Source organism: Podarcis erhardii (assembly GCF_964252035.2).
Source record: "Podarcis erhardii genome assembly, chromosome: 8".
NCBI classification, from domain to species: domain Eukaryota; kingdom Metazoa; phylum Chordata; class Lepidosauria; order Squamata; family Lacertidae; genus Podarcis; species Podarcis erhardii.
The window spans coordinates 33,637,852-33,659,394 of NC_138499.1; the positions used below are offsets into that span (position 1 = coordinate 33,637,852).

The window sequence follows — 21,543 nt, forward strand, 5'->3', positions numbered from 1 at the left end:
CTTAGCCTCTTCTACACTGAGCACGTCCCTTTTACACTTGGAAACCCAGCCTTCCTTCTATTCTGAACAGGATTGGTGCAAAGAGCTTCTCTCTGTGAGAGAACATGACAATGGCTGCTGTAGATGCCTTTTTTGCATTGATGGAGTGGCTGATAGGGGTGGGGATGCCCACACCATTTTGTGGTAGTCTTATTTGTTTAGATGTAGCAACCATTTTGTGTTATGCCACAGCAGCGTTTTGTGACTAGCACCCACAGCACTTCCTCAAAATTCCAATCATGGTCACTGGTCAAAAAAGGTTGGTGAATCCTGGCCTATGATTTCCAAAATATACAGGGCTGGCAGCAGGTTTCAGGAGTGGATCCCTCAACTGTAGTTGGTCCCTCACTTTATTTATTATTTTTTTTAAGAATAATTTTTTATTAACCGACCAATCACATCAAATCAAACCAAATTACATAAATTCCAAATTACACAGCCAAATTTTAATTTTTTGTTGGGGGTACCCATATTTCAAGTTCCGAAGGGATCCAATCAACTTCTTGCTTCTTACTGCTGTTTTAATGTCCACAAATCTAACCTTATGATGTCCACAGTACTATCCAGTCCTTTCTTATTATTTTTCCACATCTCTTGTTGTTATTTTCATATATTTTTCCTTTCTCTTTGTGACCTCTGATAGTCTCCGCAAGCTGATTAGAACAGTTTGTAATCCTGCGTGGATATTATTTTTTTTATCCAGTAGCCATATCCAGACGTTTTCCATATAACATCACTTCCATACATCAAAACAGTCTTAGCGTCATTAATCTTCACCAATCTGCCTCCTTTCTCAAAACCTCTGAGGGGATTCACTAGGAATGCAGTATGAAAACAAATCCGTTCTTCCTCCCGGCTATAAATCCTTTGGCAAGATGGCGACTCTGAATTAATTGCTGCGACATTCCCAAAAGCTCTTATTGCTTCTCGGTCTCCATAAAGCATACTTTTGGTTAAAGTTTATCTCCACACAGACCTTAATCATCCTGCTTGGGTCAGTTCAACTGACGGTTCTAATGAGGAGGGGTTCTTGTAAATCACATAGAAGGAAAGTAAAAAAAGGTCCCCCCCCCATTCAGCCCCGTTGTCAACATACCCCGCCTTTGGTGTATCTTCATTGTAAAATATTCCTGTTTCTCCAGCCCGTCGTCTTCTTTCACAGAGGTCACTTAAATTAGCAGACTTCACTTCCCTTCTTCACTTGAAATATGTGCATTTGCTTCTTTTGTAATTAATTATTCCAAATTGCTGCAACTGGTGCACGATCAGAGACAGCGTCCAGGAGAGCCGAGGTCCACAGGGGCATTCTGCCTAGGGCCCTCACCCCCTTCTTTCAAATTAGGGGGTGATTTATGGGCACAGCAGGCAAGGGCAGTGTTCCCCATTTCCTTTGGGCAACAAGGGAGGCTGCCTACTCCCATAACAGCCTCTTAATTACCCCGTGTGGGTCGGAGAGATGGTATTGTCGGCCATCTTCCAATGCGCCCCCTAGTGGCCCCCAGTTGGTCCCTCACTTTAAGGGTATAGCTGGTGGAGATGGTCCAGTGGTGAATGGGAGCTCACATGGCTGGTCTCACTGGCATGGCCACCATTTGAATTTCACCAGAATGCAGTATCAGTGCTGACGGCCATGCTGGGCCCATGCCAGTGCAATCTCACTTACTTTGATTTATCCACAATGCAGTGCCCGTGAATTATGCAACAGCACTGCATTGTGGGGAAATTACGATGACAGTCCTGAGCCTGTGCTGAGCCACAAAAAAGTTAATGGGGGCCTACAGGCCCAGGGCCAGCTGTGGTAGTGTGTCCCTATCCACTGCCTCAGAAGGCCCCAGCCTTTTGCCTTCAGGCACTTTCCTGTGTTGAGCTGTGTTGAGCTAAACGGAAGCATGCAAAATGCACTGTAGAAGAGGCACCTCTTCTCCTATCCTCTTTATCTCCTACCCAAGACTCCTGTCCCTCCTGCCCTCATTTTTAATATCCACCAACTACCACACCTCCTCCTGTTTGTATACCTTTCACATATGTATATCCTACTTCTCCAATGAATGCCATACTGTGGCAGTTAAGATAGCAAATTGATTTTAACAGAAACTGTTGAGCATACTGAGCATCACAGCAATCCCACTAACTACCAGGGGAATCTTCTGTATAACTGCTATGCATAAGGTTGATTGGGTGTTACTTAATAGTGTTTTTATGAACAATGTAATGAAATTACACCTGAGAGATGTAACTGCTTCCAGTCACTAGAAATAGAAAATCTGATGGAGCTTATGGTTAGCATTTTAACAGCAACAGATAATAGTGTATATTCAATTTTCTGTATTTAGTTTCTCATTTAGGAACTGAGCTAAATGGCCTCATTCAATATAGCTTCATGATGATGAGCTTAGGTCCTAGGTATCTGAAAGACCGAATTCCCTCATACAAACCTGCCCATGCTTTGGGATCTTCAAGGATGGTCCTTCTCTTGGTCCCACCCAGTGCTTTTTTCAGCCGGAACTCACTGGAACTCAGTTCCAGCACATCTTTTTCTAGGGAAAAAAGCACTTGTCCCACCATCCTCACAGGCACACTTGGCGGGGACACAGGAGAGAAGTTAATTGGGTCCCTCCTTGCTGTCCTATCAGCAAGTGAAGACCTTCTTGTTCCAACAGGCTTCTATGAACTGACTGCTTTTAATTAAAGGGCTAGCGCCTTATTGTAATTATTGGTATGTTTTAAACAGATGTGATACATAGCTTTAATTCTATTTTGTATTTTAATGATGGATTTTTATATTTTTTTAGTGGTTCTTGTTTTTATCCATAAGCTGCCCTGAGTCCTGTCAGGAACAAAGGCAGAGCATAAATATATAATAAATCTGAAGCCATACAAAGTTAGATCCTTTGTACTGTTTTGCCTGCTTTCTTTATATCATCAACTGTAACCTCACTCCATGTGCCCATTTTTCTCCCTGGGTCCCAGAATTCTCCTTATAGTTTGGCTGGCTATATCTTCATATGTATATTTTATAGTTTGTGTCTTCTGATTAAACCATGAACATTAAGTCAAGAACAAACCTTGGTTGCAGCCCATAGTTTGTTTGGCATAGCACTAAGCCAAACAATGGCTTAGCACCTGGCAATCGCAAAGGAGGGAGAGAAGAGAGGCAGCCACAAATTTCTCACTAAGCACCAGCATGCGTACTCATTCACTCCAAGCCATAGTGTGGCTTAATGTTAAGTATGAACCCAACTTCCTGTGAACGTAGAGAAAAAGGAACAATGGAAGTCCTGTTAACTTGCTAAAAATTCAAATATTATGACTGGAAGTCGAGAGGCTCTAAAGAGGCAGGGAGGTAAAGTGGATAATAATGGTGTGAATGTATATTATTAAATGGAAAAGAAATAAAATTTATATATATATATATATATATATATATATATATATATATATATAATATAAAAATAAAATTCAAGTATTACAAAAACATTAAACAGCAATCACTCTAATTATTTGGCTTAATAAGTTGAAGTAATGTTCAATCTGTCTAAATAGTTCTTTGTCTTCAAGTTCCATCAAGCAAACGTTTGAATTTTGTATCAGGTACGTACTCGATTGTAGTCACAGCTATATTTATGGACAGATTTCAGTATGAAAAATTGCTCCCTTTATAATGGATTTATAATGGAAATGCAGACACTACTCTGCCCATTCCAAGGCAAACTGTGCTGCTAGAATATTTATTACATTCATTTTGTAGCTATGCAACTGCGAGCCTCAGTTTTAAATGAAAGAGAGCGTTCCTGACCTGTGTGATACATGAGGTGCATCTGATTTTAAAACACAAGTTCTGAGTGCCCATTTTACTTAAAAGGATTGTTCTTAGACAATAATGTGAACTCTACACTATATCAAATGAAGAAATTAGTCCACAAATGAAAGCATTTATTTCTTTTGGTGTACGACCATTGTCAGTTATTCTGAGTTATGCACCTACCTTTGCCCCTTAACACTTGCTGGATCCAATGATTTGAGAGGTCTGGCATCCAGTTTAACACACCAAGCCTTGATTAAATTCCAACAGTTGCTAGATCCAAGGATTAGAAGTCTGGCACCCACAAACTCAGAAGCAATTATATTTTACGCTTCTAACCTGACCTGGAACTGGCAACAATGGAAGATGGGATAGAACTCTTTAAGATATAGCCACACCCACATTGCAGCTGCTAATGATAAAGTGCACATATATATTTGTGTGTGCTGAAGACAGGAGACACAAATTGCCATGAAGAAAATCCAATATTCATATGAAATGATCATGCTTGATTATCCTATTTTTAGAAAGGTATCAAGAAAGAAGTGCTAAGCATTTGTAGCTCAGTCAGTGCAACAAACTACAATATCAGCTAATGTAAAGATTGAGACAATTAGAATACAAAGAACAAACTGAACAGCGTTAATATTTACATAAAATCTCTAAAAAGGCTCTTTTGTTGCCTAGTCCAACATTTTTAGTATCTATTGCATTTATCAACCCGCTCCAATTCACTACATAGGCAGGTAAAAACAACAACTACATATGCAGATTCATATACGTACAGTGTAATACCTCTCTGGTTTCTGTTTTATATTTTTCAGTGCCCAGGTGCCCCTCATGTTTTCTCTGAAGCATTTCCTTTTGCAATCCTTGGGCACTCTCCACCTATGGCTTCTGAACAGTACCTCTTCGATTACAGTTCATTCTGCCTTAAATGAAAATATGGAGCATGTATGCACAAATAGTGACCTGTTCAGCCTGTGCTGGGACCTCTGATACCTCTGAATTACATACCGCCATCCCTGAAAATGGCCATATTTTCTTTATTGTTTTTCATCTTTTCTGTCATATGCTCTGAATAACTGATCCTCTATAACTAGATTTTTTTTTCTGGACAGAAGTCAATAGTTAAGTCATACAGCTGAAATTGGGAAAGAGTCTCTGGATCCCAGAAAAGGTGCCTGCTAATTCTTTATTGGTAACAGATACTGGGCACTTGTGGTCAGTTTCTACAACAACACTGACTTTCCAAAAACAAATGTGTTGAACTTTTTACAGCTATTTATAAAAGTCAAAGATTTCTATCTGTCTATATTGACACTTGGTATGAAGGCTCTAAAAACATATGCCACGTCTTTATGTTGCTTTATATATTTGCAATAGCATTTTCCAATTTTGTCTTGATACATCATGGACAATTTTGCTTGTCTCTTAATAGCAAATAGTTTAGTATGGGAGCTGTGTTGATTGATATATAAATTCTTTCTTTTTTCCTGTCCTTTCTGTGCATTCTGTTTAAAGTTCTGTAGGGGTTTCGGGAGGGTTATGGTACAATGTATTTATGTTTATGTTTTTAAATGTAAATTGTTTGGAGACCTTTGGATAGTAAGTGACTAACAAGTCTTATATTATAAAAAAGTAACAGCATCTAGGTCACCCTCTATTAGTTTTAGCCAGGTCATTGCAGCTGCTGACACTTTTTGACTATTTTTGCCTAACCTGACACATCAATCTTATGTTAAGATTCACATTTTTTAAAAATTAGGGATTATTGCTTACCTATATGAGTATAAATATTAGATCCAGTTCAAAGAGAAATCCAGAAGGCTTCTGATACTACCCTTACATATATTTGTTTTCTTCTTTTCTCCTTTAGGAGAAGCTCAGAGAGATCATTTGGGCAAGACTTTTTAAAGAAATACTAGCTCCTTAAGAACATTTAGAAAACTTCTGAAATGTGTTCTTGCATGTTACATTTAGCACTATTGTATAAATAAATAAATAATAAATCATTTTATAAAATAAACTAAATTTTCATAAAGAACTTGCAAGTAATTTGATAAAATATTTTATATCCATATAATACTTGTTAGGGGCCCACACAAAATACAGATGTACATTCTTTAATCTCACACATTCTACTTAACACAAGCAACTTGAAGGCTTACTTAGCTACTGGGTTATGAGAACTTATCTGTAAGAAGCATACAGTGATAATCATCTAGACCTTCCATTGTCTCGTATTAAGGTTAATCAGAATATGCCAAAGCAATAGGCCTGTTCAGGATAATCAAGACAGTTATAATAATATTTTAGGTAGGAATTTCGGATTATCCATATTTACCAGACCAACTTTGGCCACAAACAATGAGAACATCTTCTATGTAAGCAGCGCTCCCCCCCCACCCGTGGGGTACTCAAGGGTATGCATACCACAACTTTTTTTCTAGAAGAAAAGCACTGGTTAAAAATGTGGGACAATATAACAACTTCATGGTGAGTGCCAGCACCTTTTTGTCTAGAAGAAAAGAACTGTATTTAAGTATTATTGCATAAATAAAGATTTTGCCAAGAGCAAAGTCATCACTGGCAGGGTTTAAAGATACTAAAATACTTTGTATATATTCACAGAGAAACTCAAAACACAAATGGGAAATATGCTGTATTTTGAAAAAATAATAATGGAATAAGAGGGGCAAAATCAACTGATTTTTAAAAGTACTCCAGATTTCCCATTTGTGTTTTGAATGTCTTTGTAAACGTATATAAAGAAAGTATTTTAGTTTCTTCAAACCACATAGGTGATTCTTTAAAGAACCAGAGGAATCATTTACCAAATAAGAAACAGTCAGTTGTGTAGTTTGGGAAGTGACTAATCAAGTAGCCACAACAGCTGTTCTTTAAAGAGATTTTCTGTCACGCAAAATGTTCTCATAAAGCCAACATGTCAACAAAATGCTGAAAGGACACACACATTGATACTTTTGCTGGATATAAACTTAAAGTGCATTAGAGAATGAACTTAATGAAGGAAACATTCTCCCCCCCCCCCCATTTCAATGCAAAGCAAAGCAAACAGGGACAATTTACTTTCGGGGGGGGGGGGAGTATGTGCAACCTTTCCACTATGCCATAATGCATTAGATACTGATCACATTCCTTTTCATGAGTTTTAAAAATTCACTTATCAGGACAGTGATTCTAACTATGCAGACTGTATTCCTGTACACTGCTGTTTAGACTATCCATTAAAAGCAATTAGTTCACTGAGAAGGTCAACACATGCCCTCCTGTGACCACCTAACCAAGTTGAAGCATTAGAAACTCTCTTGATATAACGCTGCCAGTCTTGAAAATGGAATATTGAAACAAAATAAGGTCCTGGAGGACATTCTGAAAACAAACGCTCCTCCCACATTGTTCATTGGCCAGACATCTCTTACATAAATAACTTTTGCATCAACATCAAGCATAACACAGCTTCGAGCAGCACTCCCCTACTGAATTATACGTAAGAAACAGCAGATGAAGAGTCAGATAGCTGTGTCTTGGGAGTTATTTCTGCAGAACTGAGACCTCTACCCCTGAAAACTTCTTTGAAAGGTAACGAAAATATTGCTTTTGCTAATCCAATAAGATGATCATGCATTGTATTTTGTATTTTTAAAAATATGTTTCTTCAACATCAACAAATGAAGAAATCTCTTAGCATTTGATGCTATTCTTTTCTTTAGAAGACACAGTCTACATCCCATTATGATCACATCATCGAGCTCTGAAAATATTTAAATGAATTCAGATCTCTTTGCTACAATATTGCTGTTGCTTGTGTCTCTGTCCTCATTGTCTATCATCTCCCTTTTTGTTATCACTCCACGTGTGCCCATAATATCAGGCCACTTCATTCACTTCTTGCATTCTGCTCTTTGTGCCTTGTTCCATGATGCTGTTCATGCCAAGGAAAGGCCTTGCTACCTCTACATATTAAGCCAAAACCCTTTTTCATTTACACCTCTGTAAATACACCTTTGTAAATACACTCTGTAAATACACCTTTATTTTGCAAAGTGACTTTTGGATCACCAATTCACTCAGCGCTCTTTGGTTATTACCGTAACTTTCTTCTATACATTTGTTTTTCCCATCATATCCCTCTCCACCCCTTCATCCCATCTCTGACCAAACTTTTAACACTTTCTATTCCCATTCTTCTGGTCATGTTATAGAGACTGTAATCCTTTGGGGTTAGGAACTATATTACTTGTTAATACAGTATTGGAGTTCAGTTAATATTAAGTTTAAACCAATTAAGGGGTTTAAATTGTGAAAGTAATGCTAATCTACCTTCTCAAACTACAGTAAGAATATTCTGCAACATTTATATTCTAATTTAGGTTGCTATTTTTGTATTACAGTTTTCTGTTAATACAGTGAGTGACTTCATTTTAGCATTGGCCAGACTGAAGGAAAAGTAGTATTTTCTACTTAAAAAGTTCTTAGGTTACATAGAGGAGATTAAAATATTACTATCTTATTAAACCAGTTGTTTTTTAAGGTGCATTTTAATCTGCTGAACTACTAAGAAATGCCCTATACCTAGACCAAGACAATGCAAAAACTGACTGTGGGAAAGGTGACTGTGTGAGAATGTTCTATCATATTTCTGGAGAAGAATCCCAATTTGTCCAATAGAATATAAGGAGGAGAGAGGGAGGGAGGGAGGGAGGCTTAATGCCTTTGAGGAATCTCCTTCAGAAAATTATCATCCCTCATAGAGCACAGCGGGTGTTGTGAGTGAGCAGACATACTGGACACCCAAGCTGGAAGTATACTAGCCACATCATTGGATGCAGCTTCACAAAGGCAAGTAGCATGGCATAAGGCTGAGGTTCTATGCTTGACATTGCTACATTGCTTAACTCAGCCCAGGCTGTGGAGTTGAATTGGGTCATGGGGTATCAGTGATGGCCATCAATGGCTTTAATGCCATTTGAGTGGCTTTCACACAGAGAGAATCTAGGGCACACTGCTGCCATCACCCCTGCAATGGGATATCATACACCTGTGCTCCAACGTCCCATCCCAAGCTACCTTGCATTTATTAATCCTGCTGAACGCCTTAGTGCCCTTTGATAATTGTGACGCAACAAAGCTGTGGTAAACAGTAACAATAAACCATCCCTCCCAGGGAATCAACAATAAAGATATCATAGGATTTTGAAACTAACTCTGCTAGTTCCAGCCATATGTAAATTTCCTTCCTAGCCCTATCAACCAGCAGCTAACACTGGGTTCACAGCAGTCTTGAGATTACTTCAATGTATGTTACAAGCTACAGCAAAAAGAGGTGCATAGGGATGGGCAGGTTGGGAAGGAACTGGCTGTATCCTTGGGAGTAGGCACGCCTTGCAATCTTTCAGGTGGACCACATTCACCTTGGTGCCCCTCTGTCCCTCCCGCTCAGTTTTCTCCTGATTGGCTGGAAGCAGAGAGGCCAGCTGACATGATGGGCTGCAAGTGCAGTATTAGCTCTGCCCATCATGCCCTCCTCAGGCAGAAAGAGGACCTTTGTGTGAAAATCTATTTTGTCACAGAATACAGTAAAAATAAATGGCAACATTGAAGTATCTAAGCATTACTGTATGCAAACTTCCACACTTATTATTCCCATTACGTAATAGATTCTGAAATTAATTGTCTATCTGCCATTGCTTTAGCCTAAGTAAGCATATCTTGATTATAGCTGCATCCTTTTACTCACCAAGGTGTCCCATGGAACTCAGTGAAGCTTACTTCTAAGTCGACATGCATAGGATCTGTCAGCTTCTTATGTTTGGCAGGATTGTGTTCTTACTGTGAATACAGTTCATTTATTAAACAATCATATTTTCATTGAAGGTTTGCTCTGTGGTTACCTTTAGTGAATATTGCATATCTTAATGGGTCCATTGTTTTACCATTAGCAAGCTCATATTGGCAAGAATGTGTATAAAAGTGTTTTCAGTCCACTCTGGGGAAAACAATACTGCCTACTTTTTGCCTGCTTATTTGAATTGGTTACTTATGTGAATCATTATGGGGAAACAGGAAACTATGGTCAGTAATATTACAATTCTATTTCATTCCCCTTAGGAACTAATTCTTCACTATCTTTTCCCCCACATTCTCAGAATTTCCCCTTAATATTATTTTATGCTTCCAAACTCACACTGCTTTAAAAAGATGAAAATGCAATCAGCCTCAAAGAATGAACCAATACCATAAAATCCTGCTGTATTGTTTATTCTTTGGGGAACTTGGCTTCTCGTTAGATCAGTTGAACTAAAATATTAGCCATGCATAAAAGGTTGAAACTAAGATCTGTAACAGTAGTAGTCCTGTGCAGCTATTTCAACAGCATACAGTCTGTTCAATGCAAAACAAATTTGTTTGTAGAATGTACATGATTATTTTTAATTGTCCGTTCTAATTTAAAGCCTTGGGATAGGATAGGTAACAATAAACATAAAAATCTGTTTAAATTATAAATCTTAATAAAATTTCACTGAGGCTGCAATCCTAAAGACTTCTGGAAGCAAGCTACTTTGAACTCAATGGAGCTTAGTTTTGAGCACTGGAAATCTTTCAAGACATCATTGTGAGCTGGAGGTGCCAGATTCCCCTAGTTCCTAATAGGTGTTAGGTTCAAGCCCCCTGAATCCAGCAGGAATTTAATGGCCAGAGTAGCCAGGCCAGCCTGATGATGGCCGCTAAGTATGAGTTGTTAACAATGGCAAGGTGATGAACCATTATTGTAACATTAAGAAACCTGGGGCTCTGTGACAGACAGCTCTCCAGCTGTGAGTTATTTTGCAGGCCAAAGGCCAGAGTTTGAAGAAGAGTAGTTTCTTTTAGGATTGTGGTTGGCTAAGATGTGAGCTTGGGAGGAAAAGGTGGCGGTCTATGAAATGCAGCAAGCTGGAACAGAGCGACAGAGAGTGCCATGGCTAATTTCTGCTGAAATCTAAGACTGAGGCCATGGGAAAGCAAGAACCCCTTGGAGGGTAGCGCTGCGAGTCCCTCCACCACAGGCTCAGGTTGTATGTATGTGTAAATAAACCATATATCATAAAGATACCAGAGTCTCCGCTGTGCCTCATTTCCAAAGAAAACACGAACCTTGGGTAACCACCTGGACCCTGGAATCTTACACCGCTCGGAGATTGGGGTGGCGTGCATCAATATATTGGGAAACATGATGGCATATATTATGCTACTAGTAAAATAGAGCTGAGTGTTGGCAGCATAGTGATGACACCAAACCTTATAGACCCAGATTATCTCCCACCAGTTTCATGTAGTTGTCCTATATATAATTTTGTTTGTTCTGTCTTGGGATGTTCTTTTCTGTTAGGTGATAAATTTCATGAACCGAACTGTGGAGTTAATGATGTAAAAATATCTTTTTAGATCTTTCTAGTAAGAAGAGTGTCTTTGTACCACATTCCAGCTGAGTAATGTAGAAATACATGCCTATTTAAAGGAAGACATATACAAATGTCTCCTTTTCTCAGGGCATCTCAGGCCACCTGGGAAGAGACCACTGCTTGGTGGTAGAGCACATGCTTTGCATGCAGAAGGTCTCAGGGGCTGTACAGAGTTCAGTAATTTTTCTTCTGTGTTTTTTATTTTGGAAGCCAAATACCTCAGGGCTGGATGGAAGAAGAGTGCATGAAGAAAGACGGCTTAACCCCTTCCTCTCTAGCCATTTTTTCAGCTTCTTTTTCACCCATAGAGGTCTTCATCTCCTCTCCTCTTGTGGGTAAAAAGGCACCTTATAGAGGGTGATTTTAACCCAAAAATAACATTTCCCTGCTTTCCCCAAGCTGAAAAATGCCAGAAGGATCAGAGAGCTCTGCTTAACATGTAACTTGAACATTACTTATGAGATTATGTCTGTGAAACTTCCACAAACTGGGACATGGACTGGATAGCTTTAGCCCCCGTCATCAAAACCATGGACATTCCTTATGCCTTCCTCGGTGCAATTAGCAAATCATAACCTGCTTGCATAACCTTTAAAGGTCAAAACAAAGTTGTAGTAGAAGTTTGGGTTTAAAAAATGTTTGTGTGGTGTACTTGCCTGTTTTTGATTGGGAGTATAGAAGAAATGGTTCCTCTTTAGAAGGGGTAGGCAACCTAAGGTCCGTGGGCCGGAAGTGGCCCAATCGCCTTCTCAATATGGCCCACAGACAGTCCAGGAATCAGCATGTTTTTACATTAGTAGAATGTATCCTTTTATTTAAAATGCATCTCTGGGTTATATGTAGGGCCTGCCTGGTATTTTTACATGAGCAGAATGTGTGCTATTATTTAAAATGCATCTCTGGGTTATTTGTGGGGCACAGGAATTTGTTCATTCCCCTCACCCCCAAAAAATATAGTCCGGCCCACCACATGGTCTGAGGGACGGTAGACTGGCCCACGGCTGAAAAAGATTGCTGACTCTTTAGCACTGTTTCCCAGATAAACAGCACACTCTTGAACATGCCATGAGCCCCTGCAGTGGAAATAAAAATAAAAGCACATATGTGGATATACTTAGTGCTATTTTTCTAGAAAAAAAAGGTGCTGGAACTCACCACGAACACCTCCCTTGTTCTCTTATAATGGCAATGGCACCCACCTGAGAGCTGCTGGAACTCAGTTCCAGCTGGGGAAAAAAGCCCTGGACATAATAAAGTCAGAGGGCAGAATTCTGAAGGAACCATAGTTCTGTGTTCGTGGTGACGTATTTACAGTACAGTGTCGTCTGCTGCTGCTGGACAGAAGAGATTTGCTTTCCCAGCTTCAATAATAAATTCTACATAATGTTATGTGCCAACCCAATCTTTGAGTGGGAAGAGACTCCAGGGGTTCCAAGCATTTTCCAGAGTTTGACTTCCTTGGAATGATGGTCAGTACAGTACAGACTTCTGTGTCTTTAGAATGTGAGGTTTCATTTACACATATATAGAACCTGAGTTTAGGATGGAGGAGCTGAGAGCATTAACAAGATCTAGGTAAAACCTCAGCGCCTAGGACTTGCCGATTGCATGGTCGGCGGTTCGAATCCCCGCGGCGGGGTGAGCTCCCGTCGTTCAGTCCCAGCTCCTGCCCACCTAGCAGTTCGAAAGCACCCTTAAGTGCAAGTAGATAAATAGGTAGCGCTTTATAGCGGGAAGGTAAACAGTGTTTCCGTGTGTTGCTCTGGTGCCGGTTCGCCAGAGCAGCTTCGTCACGCTGGCCACGTGACCCGGAAGTGTCTGCGGACAGCGCTGGCTCCCGGCCTCTAGAGTGAGATGAGCGCACAGCCCTAGAGTCTGTCAAGACTGGCCCATACGGGCAGGGGTACCTTTACCATATATATATATTTTGCTTCTGTTATGTTTTCAGGGAAGCCCCAAAGCACAGAACTGAGCAGACTTTTCTCTGCCTCTTGACTCACACAAATTTCTGCTGCTGCTCTTTTACCTAGGATCAAGTGGCATCCAGCCAGGGCAGGGGGTCAGTGGGGAAAACACCCACCCCACTTCATGTTGAGCCCTATCACTTAGTTGTAGCTATTGCAAAAACCAGCTCATTCTTTAGTATCCCACTGCCCTCAAGTCTTCTCTTTGCTAGGAAAACCATACCCTGTTATTTCCTTCAACCTTCCCTTATAAAATGGGCAAGCATTAGGCAGTTTTTCTTTTTAAAAAAATTTCTTTTTACTAAAGCTGTAGATTAACATTATACTTTTTGTTGCTTAATTACAATGAGAATATTCTTCTGGTGTTTCTAGAGTGCCGTACCAAATAATTCCCTTGCTAGTTTTATTTTTTTTAAATTAAAAAGTTTACTTTTTAAATAGCTGCTTGCGTTATTTATAATTATGTGGCTTTTACAGTTTACATTCTGGGTTGTTTTGGTCCCCGTGAGGGGTTTGTTAACCGCTCAGCCTTAGGCTGTATCTTCCTCAGGACATATAAAATTGGCACTTAAAAAGTAAATAGGTTGTTAATAGTTTTTCAGTGCTTTATATAAAAAATGGGAAACATACTAGGCTGCCGGTGTTTAGGTTCTTTTGGCCTTGCGAGCGTGCCCAACCCGCAAATGTCTGGGTACCGGCCTAAATGGTCTTGCTCGTTCCTGAAGGGAAGCAGCAGCAGCAGCAGCAGCAGCAGCAAAGCGTCTGTCTGAGTGGGGACGTCGCCACATCAACCCCACTGCGCTCCCCATGGCGGACAGCCGAGAGGGGCCCCACTCTTCGGCTGAGGCGCCAACTTCCTCCCTCGGCGGTCGAGCCTTGTTCTAGCGGAGGCCGCTTCAGCCTCGCAAGGCGAGCGCACCGGTGCCCCGCTGTTCCTCCGGCGAGACCCCTCAGGCCGCGGCCGCCCCTGCTTTGGCCGCTCTCCCTCAACTCCGGAGGCGGGAATCTCTTCCACAAGCCCGCCGCTCACTCGCGGCCTTTTCTCACGCTTCTTCCTCGTGCAGCCGGCTCCGCCTGACGACGCCCCATTCGCGCCTCCTCTTTTGTGGGTGGGCGCACCTCGCCCGTCCTTCCTCCTCCTGCTCTCTCGGGCTGGGCTTTCCCCTGCACACATGGCTCCTTCTGGTGTCTCCCACAGGTCGCCGCGGGAGACGGACTGGCAGCGAGACCATGAAGCGCGCCTTCCTGAAGCTCTTCCAGTCCGGGCAGAGCAAGCAGGACACCTGCTACGAAGGGGTCGTGTGCGAAGCCGACGCCGCCTCGGTCGCCTCGCAGGATGTGTTTAAGGTAAAGCGCCTGGCGCCGCGCGAGTTCGGCGGGACTTAAAGTCCAGGTTAAGGGGGATGTATGATTGCAGCGGGAATCAGCCGCGCATCGCGGTGCTACCGGGAGCAGGTATGGTGTGTCTTCAGATCTGTGCTTCTGGGGGAAATCCTGTTCTGGAGTGTCTGGGTCCTTGGTTTGTGAGCCTCTTTTCCTGCCAGGATTAACCATGGAGGAAGATCCGTGGAAAATTCAACAGGCCAAAGTTTTCCTTTTGGTGCACCTCCATACTGGCAGACTCTGTACCCGTTGAATCTCTTCCTGGTAAACATGTTAAGTGCACAAAGTGATGGCCCAAAGGCAGTTTCATTACCCTGGCCAAGAAATCCAGGATGCTGAAAACTTAGCTCTTAAAAATGATGCATGTATTGGGAATGTACTTGTTTCTGGGATCTAAAACTTCTCTAAAACCTCTTTTGGAACAGAATGTTGGACTAGGTTACCTTTTACAATTCTATGGTTCTTCTAAAAAAACCTATTTATGTAGAATGGAGAAGAATGGATGAGAATGGAATGAATTTGTAGGATGTTTTGAGTTCAGTTTATGGTAGTTTAAAATGCACACGTTTTAAGGGTTACTTGTTGCTACACTGTTTTGTGTTGCCTTTAACAGCAATATCACAACTAGCTCAAATTAATCTGGTAATTTCGTATGACTCACAAGCATCAGATATGCTGATACTGAAAAAAGTTTTAATCTTTTCGTTGGCCTTGATCCAAAGGTTAATATAGGTCTTAGGACCTCTCTGCATGTGGAAAAAAACAAAACAAACAAAACACACAACAGATCCCCCCCCCATATATTTATCATGTCCACACTCTGGTTCATATGGCATAATGTACTATTCCCATGTAATGAATGCAAGTAGCATTGCTGGAGAGAAAATAGCCATATTCTTTGATGCTATCTCTTGTTTTAAAAATTATGTTGTAGAGTGGGTAAGCGCCACATTATGATATTTTCAGAGCTAATACAGCTCAATCAATTGAGCCAAAACTAGAACTCTGCATTTGCTGTCCTGTGAGCCTGGTGGAAAAGTTGTCTCCTGAACAAAGATAAGTGGGATAGACTTGTAGAGTTGGAAGGGGTCATCTAGTCCACCCCCTGCAATGAAGGAATCACAGCTAAAAAATCCCTGACAGATGACCATCCAACCTCTGTTTAAAAACGTCCAGTGAAGAAGAGCCCAACATCCTCCAAGGTAGTCGGTTCTACTGTTCAACAGTTCTTGCTGTCAGAAAGTTCCTCCTAATGTTTAGTCAGAATCTCCTTTCTTGTCATTTGAATTCATTGGTTTGGGTCTTCCCCTCCAGAGCAACAGAAAACAAGCTTTCTGCATCTTCCATGTGACAGCCCTTTAGATATATTAGGCAAAACATATCCAACTCCTTCAACCATTCCTCATAAGTCTTGGTTTCCACAACTTTTATCATCTTGGCCACCCTCTTCTGCACTCTCCTTTATTAGATTAAAAGATGATTCATACAAATGTAATCCAATTTTGTTAACTTTTAGCTTCTGGCTCTACTAGATTAAAAGCAATTAGCATGCAGGTGCCAAGGTATCCCAAAAACAAACAGCCAACCAGTATGCCAAACCAGTATGTCTACAGACTGTGGCATTTCAGTACTACATTCTCTTTGAAAATAAATATTATTGCATTTTTAAAAAAATATAATCCAAAATTAGGTGATCTCAGATGGAAGTACCTGCAGACTACGAAGTTTCATCAAGAAGAATCGGGATGGTCTTAAGAAACTGGATGAGCTAAATGCCACTCCATTGCATCATGCTGCAGCAGGAGGTCAACTTGAACTAATGCAAATGATTATAGATGGTTCTTCAACTGAAGGTGACAAAAATCATTATTATTACTTTAAAGCATGTATCTATTGATCAGCACATACAAAATGTATGATCAGCACATACACAAGACTTCATGGGAGAAGTCTTGTGTTCTAGTCTCAGCATGTTGGGATGTGTATCTAGTCAGTCAACTAAACTCATATTCATTCCATAGTATCATGTTTTGACTTTATTAATAGCTTGAGCACAAATGCAGATGATCAGCTGTAGAAGGATTAATGCATAATGGAATCTGACTGATGCAAAATAAATTATATACATGATGAGAAAAGGCTAGATCCCTTGCTAACAGATCAACAATGGGGAAAGTTGAAACAGTTCTGAATGCAGAGACTAGGGGGCAACATATCAGAGCAGAACACCCGCAGCCTGAAATTTGTAGATTCCACAATCCACATAACTTGATAACCACACAGTATAGCAGCTATTTCATTAACTAATGAGACCACATTACCTTTGTGTGTGCCTCTTCACAACAAATCCCCACACTACCATATGTAGGTCTACTAAATGTTTTCACTGTCTCTTGCTGCGTTGCCTTGAGGCATCAGCCCTGCAGAGGACATTTCTCTCTGCTTATGTACCCACGTGGCACTCAGGTGACAATGTTTAGGTCTTCTGGTGACTGGTGAAAGGAGCGTGTGAAGCAAAGGAGATGTGCTTATAGCTTATTGGAATGTTTCCCACCTCAAAAAGCAGTTGTAGTGGTGAGCACTACAAGTAATATTTGTGTGCAATTCCATTCTCAGGGTTAGTCATCTGTGGACAAGTTTCTGCGTCTTTGTCTGGGTTCATGAGTGCAAAGCAGCCTTCTTCCACTGTGGAACAATAGTCCTTATCCAAAGCTGCCATAACAGTCTTCCAGGTTTTCCCATTCTACCTTCAGGGCAGCTGCAGCAATGCTTGCACATGCAGACCTGAGTCTGTTTGCATAGGCTGAGAACTCATTACTTTACCACTTTGCTAGCAGACTGAGCTCCTCATTGTGACATCTCAAGGGCTCACATAGAATTTTGAATGTGCACCTCCATGATCTGTAGTTTCAGGTTGCTGTGTGTGTGCGCGCGCGCACGCGCGCAAAGAACAACATGCATGCCTTGTGCCCCGTAAATCTGTTCTGGAGGGTTGAGGGAAGCACCAGAACAGATTTAGGAGGCACTGTGGTTTACACCAGAGAGGAGAGGCAGAAAAGTTAAATTGCACAGCGGAAAGTTGTTGCACTAGTATAACTATTTAATTGGATACTGCCCTAAATCTGCATGTCCAAACTTATGTGTTTCTTGAGGAGCAGCTCCCTATAGCACATGATTAACCGCTTTTAAAACTGAGGGGCCTTTTAAAAGCAGTTAAATGTTTTCTGCAGTTCAGAGAAAAAAAACCTGAAAAGTAGAGATGGACATGCTCAAGTTCTTGGCCATATCTAAAGTAGCTCTTTAGATCCCCAGACCATTCTGTTTCACTTCTATTGAGATACTTTTATGCTGTAAATAGTGGTAACAAAAATGACATATGTATCCAGTCCTCCATATAATACTAAATTTTGTTTGTGCCCCCTCTGGAACTTCTCTGGGGAAGTTGGAAGTGTCTAGTAATTTTCTGGCCATCAAATAGCAAACAGAGACTGGCATTCAACTAGCCATACTCAGAGCAGACCCACTGAAATCAGTGGGCTTCATATACTTGTTCATTTGTTTCCATCAGTCTACTCTTGAGTGTGACTTAACTGTGGATATGTATGGTGTAGATAAAGTGGGTAGAGAGAAAATTTTCTTCCTCTCTCACTGTACCAGGAAGCAGGAGAATCCAATGACCACAACCGTTCAGCACATTTCAGTGTCATGTGACTTGGCAATTGCACCAGCACCATCTTCCCAATTCTCCTTCCTCCTGTTTTCTCCCCTTCTCTGGTGACCTAGTACAGCTTGTACTACCATAACTCTTAGGTGTCTAGGCTTTTAGGTACTGTGTCTGTTTTGAGAGGAAAAACATTTAGGAAATGACTTTGACAGGAACATAACCCATGTAAAAGCACCTGTGTGTCAATTGTGCATTTGGAATTATACTCTTCTACTTACTGGATTTATTTTCAGATGGCTATATCCTATTGTAGAAAGCACATCTTTGTGTCATACCCTGGAAGCAGCAGATCAATAACAGGCTGGCCTCAAAAAAGCAGACAATTAGAATGCATTTACAAGTACAGATAAGTAGAAAAGGCATTAACTGCTCTTTTAAGAGTGTATCACACACTTTCATTTAGATTTTATGATTTAAATTTACAGTATGCAAATGATACAGGACAAAATCTGCTGAATAAAGGTTGGCACTTGCTAATTAATCTAACATCTGCATTTACAGTTACTATTTTTGTTAAAACATTATGATTATTAATATCAGTCATTCTGTGCATCATACAAGTGTGATATAACATCCGCTCTGTTTTCTTATCCTTTGGCCTAGTGCTAAATGTGACTGACTGCTCTGGAAACACACCACTGCATTGGGCCACGAAAAAATCCCAGATTGGAAGTGTTAAATTACTTCTCAGCAAAGGAGCTAACCCAAACATTCTTAATTCCAATATGATGGCTCCACTTCACTTGGCTGTGCAGTGCCTTCACAATGAATTAGTTAAGGTAAAGTTTAATTCCAAGTTCATACGCTTGCCAATGAAAAGTGAATAGTAAAGCGGTCTCTATAAATATGTATGAATGGCTTCCTCCATCAGCTCATGCAGTTTTATAGAGTGACTAGGGGAGACTGCCCGGCTCTGAAAATATTTTGATATTTAAATGGATATTGCAGTTTGTGAGTTTGAACCCATCACACCAAGAATTGGGCAAAGTCATGTTTTGGTCCACCACCTTGATTCAAAATGGCAGATGTCATCCGAGCATCAATGAAGACCACCGCACCCACTGCAGGAACCCTCATGCTGAATTTGGCTATGATATCTCAAAAGGCAGCCAGGCCTATGCAAAAAAAGCTGTACCAAAGTTGTGTTTGGTTCTGCCATCTTGATTCAAAATGGCTCCCAGCATCCAAATGGTGACGAACCCCATTTTCACCACCTCAGGAACCATCACACTCAGTACAGTGATGATGTCTTGAGAGGTGGATGAACCTATGGAGAGCAGATGGACAAACTTCTTTCCAAAATATATACAGCCGTTCCCCGTCCCTCACACTTAAGCAGTGGTTACATTTTGGGCCCGTGCACACATAAGTGAAATTGTGTAAAGTGAGCAACACCCTCTAAATGGCCTTTGAATGCCTTCTCTGCTGCTCTTCAATCCATACAAAAATACTGTATCCAAAAATCTCCACATTCAGAATGGAAGATCTTTGGCCGGCAAGTCACTGGAGGGCATGCAGGAAAGAGGCTAATGTGGCTCTGGTACCCCACACAACAGCTTTTAGACTGGGAGGCTGAGCAGCCTCAACAAATCCCTGCTGTGCCTCTGGTCTCTTCAGGGCTTTCTGCACCCTTATTGACATCCTCTTCAGGCTCCAGAGAGGGTCTCCTCGTGAGCCATGAGGACTTTCCAGCTCTCTCCCTCCATTTCTGGGTTCGAATCTATTTATTTCCTTGTGCTTCACATATACACAGTCATGCCCAAGTCAAAGTGGGGTGGAGTAATTAATATTATGGACTGAGTGGGGTGGAATCCACACACATATAAAAAATGTTGTGAAAATTCCTTTTTTAAAAAAAAGTTTTTTTAAAAAATATTTTTTATTAAGGATTTTCTTGTTTTACAGAAGTGTAGTGCCTCGTATTTTTTTTTCCTTCTTCTTCCATATAAAAAAAAAGTTTTGAAAAATACATTGAATTTGGCATAGCTTACTGCTGCTATCTAGTGTCACATTTGTATTTTGTGCTTTACAACACATTTAAAACATTTTATTTGCAGCTCTATAACTGAGTCCTGACTTAATTCACACACACCCTTCCCTTTATGCTAGGCTGGTTGATTACTTCTGTGATGGTTGCCGGATTGCTTCACTTAGTGTTTATTTGTTTGTGTGATTGTACATTTGTGGAAGATTTTCTGTTGTCTACTTGTTTTGCTTTTATGTGATCAAATGTAGGTAAATATGCTCCAAGCTTTTATTGCTTCTCTGCTTGTTTTTCTTTGTTGTGGAAGTCTCAATAAACTCTTAAGAGCCCCACACCCAAATAATAAGGTAGTCTTATGATCTGAACTGTAAATTAACATTTATGAAAATTTTGTGCTGATATATTAGTGATTTAAAATCTGGATTTCAGAGCATGCTATACCATCTCATGGGAGTTAAATGCCTCATCTCACTGGCTGCAAGATGAAGCAGAGAATCAGTAGCTCGGTAGATTTACGGACTTATTCTTCATATTTTAAGAGCAGCTTGATCTGCAGGCAGACACGGACTTTGGTCTTTCAAATTTCAGTGGTGCCGTGTGCAAGTCCAAAATTCAGTGCGCACACGCCACCTCTCGCGTTCCGTTCTGCTCAGTTCACTATGTCACAGTTGTGGTGCCCTGTGGCACCCCCTAGGCTCAGTGCCCAATGCAGTAAAACCCTAAATCCACCTGTGGTACTGAAGTTTTTTTGAAATATGGAGATAAACTGTTGAAAGCACACCACAGAGCCAGGGTGGGGAAAACTTTTTTTTTTGTCAAGGGTTACAATCCTTCAGAAGCAATCTGTCAAGGGCCACATGCATGGAAATGAAACCTGTGTTGGTTAGGCAGGAGTCAAAAGGCTGATTCTTTTCAACACTTCACAACCATCATTCATGCAGTTATTTGTAACCTCTAGGATCAAATGATACATGTGAGGCTCCAGGTGGCTTCAGAATGCAGTGGGAGGTCTTGTGAATGGCGTGGAGAAAACATATCTAGGCAAGTTTCCATCAGCTGTACGTTAGCTGCACACAGAATTAAAGGTCCAGGCCCGTCACTAGAACACATGTCAGATGGCCTGTGCCTGAGACAGTTGCTCTGGAGTTGCCTATGGGGAAAGAGAGTGGGTTTGCCAA

At 40.9% G+C, this 21,543-nt stretch overlaps 2 protein-coding genes and 1 long non-coding RNA gene across 4 annotated transcripts in view; 2 read left to right on the plus strand and 1 right to left on the minus strand.

Annotated features, from left to right (window-relative positions):
* KCNB2 (potassium voltage-gated channel subfamily B member 2) overlaps nucleotides 1-14,000 on the minus strand; it is a 236,327-nt gene extending 222,327 nt beyond the window's left edge. Inside the window, exons 1-2 of the mRNA XM_081874118.1 lie at nucleotides 13,905-14,000; nucleotides 9,606-9,697 (exon numbers count right to left, since the gene is read on the minus strand). The gene's annotated coding sequence lies outside the window, so the exon portion shown is untranslated. The remainder of the gene's footprint in view (nucleotides 1-9,605; nucleotides 9,698-13,904) is intronic.
* Nucleotides 1,546-5,819, plus strand: LOC309349323. Of its 2 annotated transcripts, XR_014159847.1 has the most exons (3): nucleotides 1,546-2,745; nucleotides 4,666-4,795; nucleotides 5,721-5,819. It is a non-coding gene; the product is annotated as an uncharacterized lncRNA (long non-coding RNA). The 2 variants fall into 2 exon arrangements; XR_014159848.1 differs by lacking the exon at nucleotides 5,721-5,819 and having other exon boundaries at nucleotides 4,666-5,472.
* Nucleotides 13,963-21,543, plus strand: part of TRPA1 (transient receptor potential cation channel subfamily A member 1) — a 28,309-nt gene continuing 20,728 nt past the window's right edge. Inside the window, 5 exon segments of the mRNA XM_081873998.1 lie at nucleotides 13,963-14,193; nucleotides 14,195-14,302; nucleotides 14,304-14,621; nucleotides 16,348-16,510; nucleotides 18,985-19,160. Coding sequence (XP_081730124.1) covers nucleotides 13,978-14,193; nucleotides 14,195-14,302; nucleotides 14,304-14,621; nucleotides 16,348-16,510; nucleotides 18,985-19,160 — 981 coding nt within the window. The 5' untranslated portion in view covers nucleotides 13,963-13,977.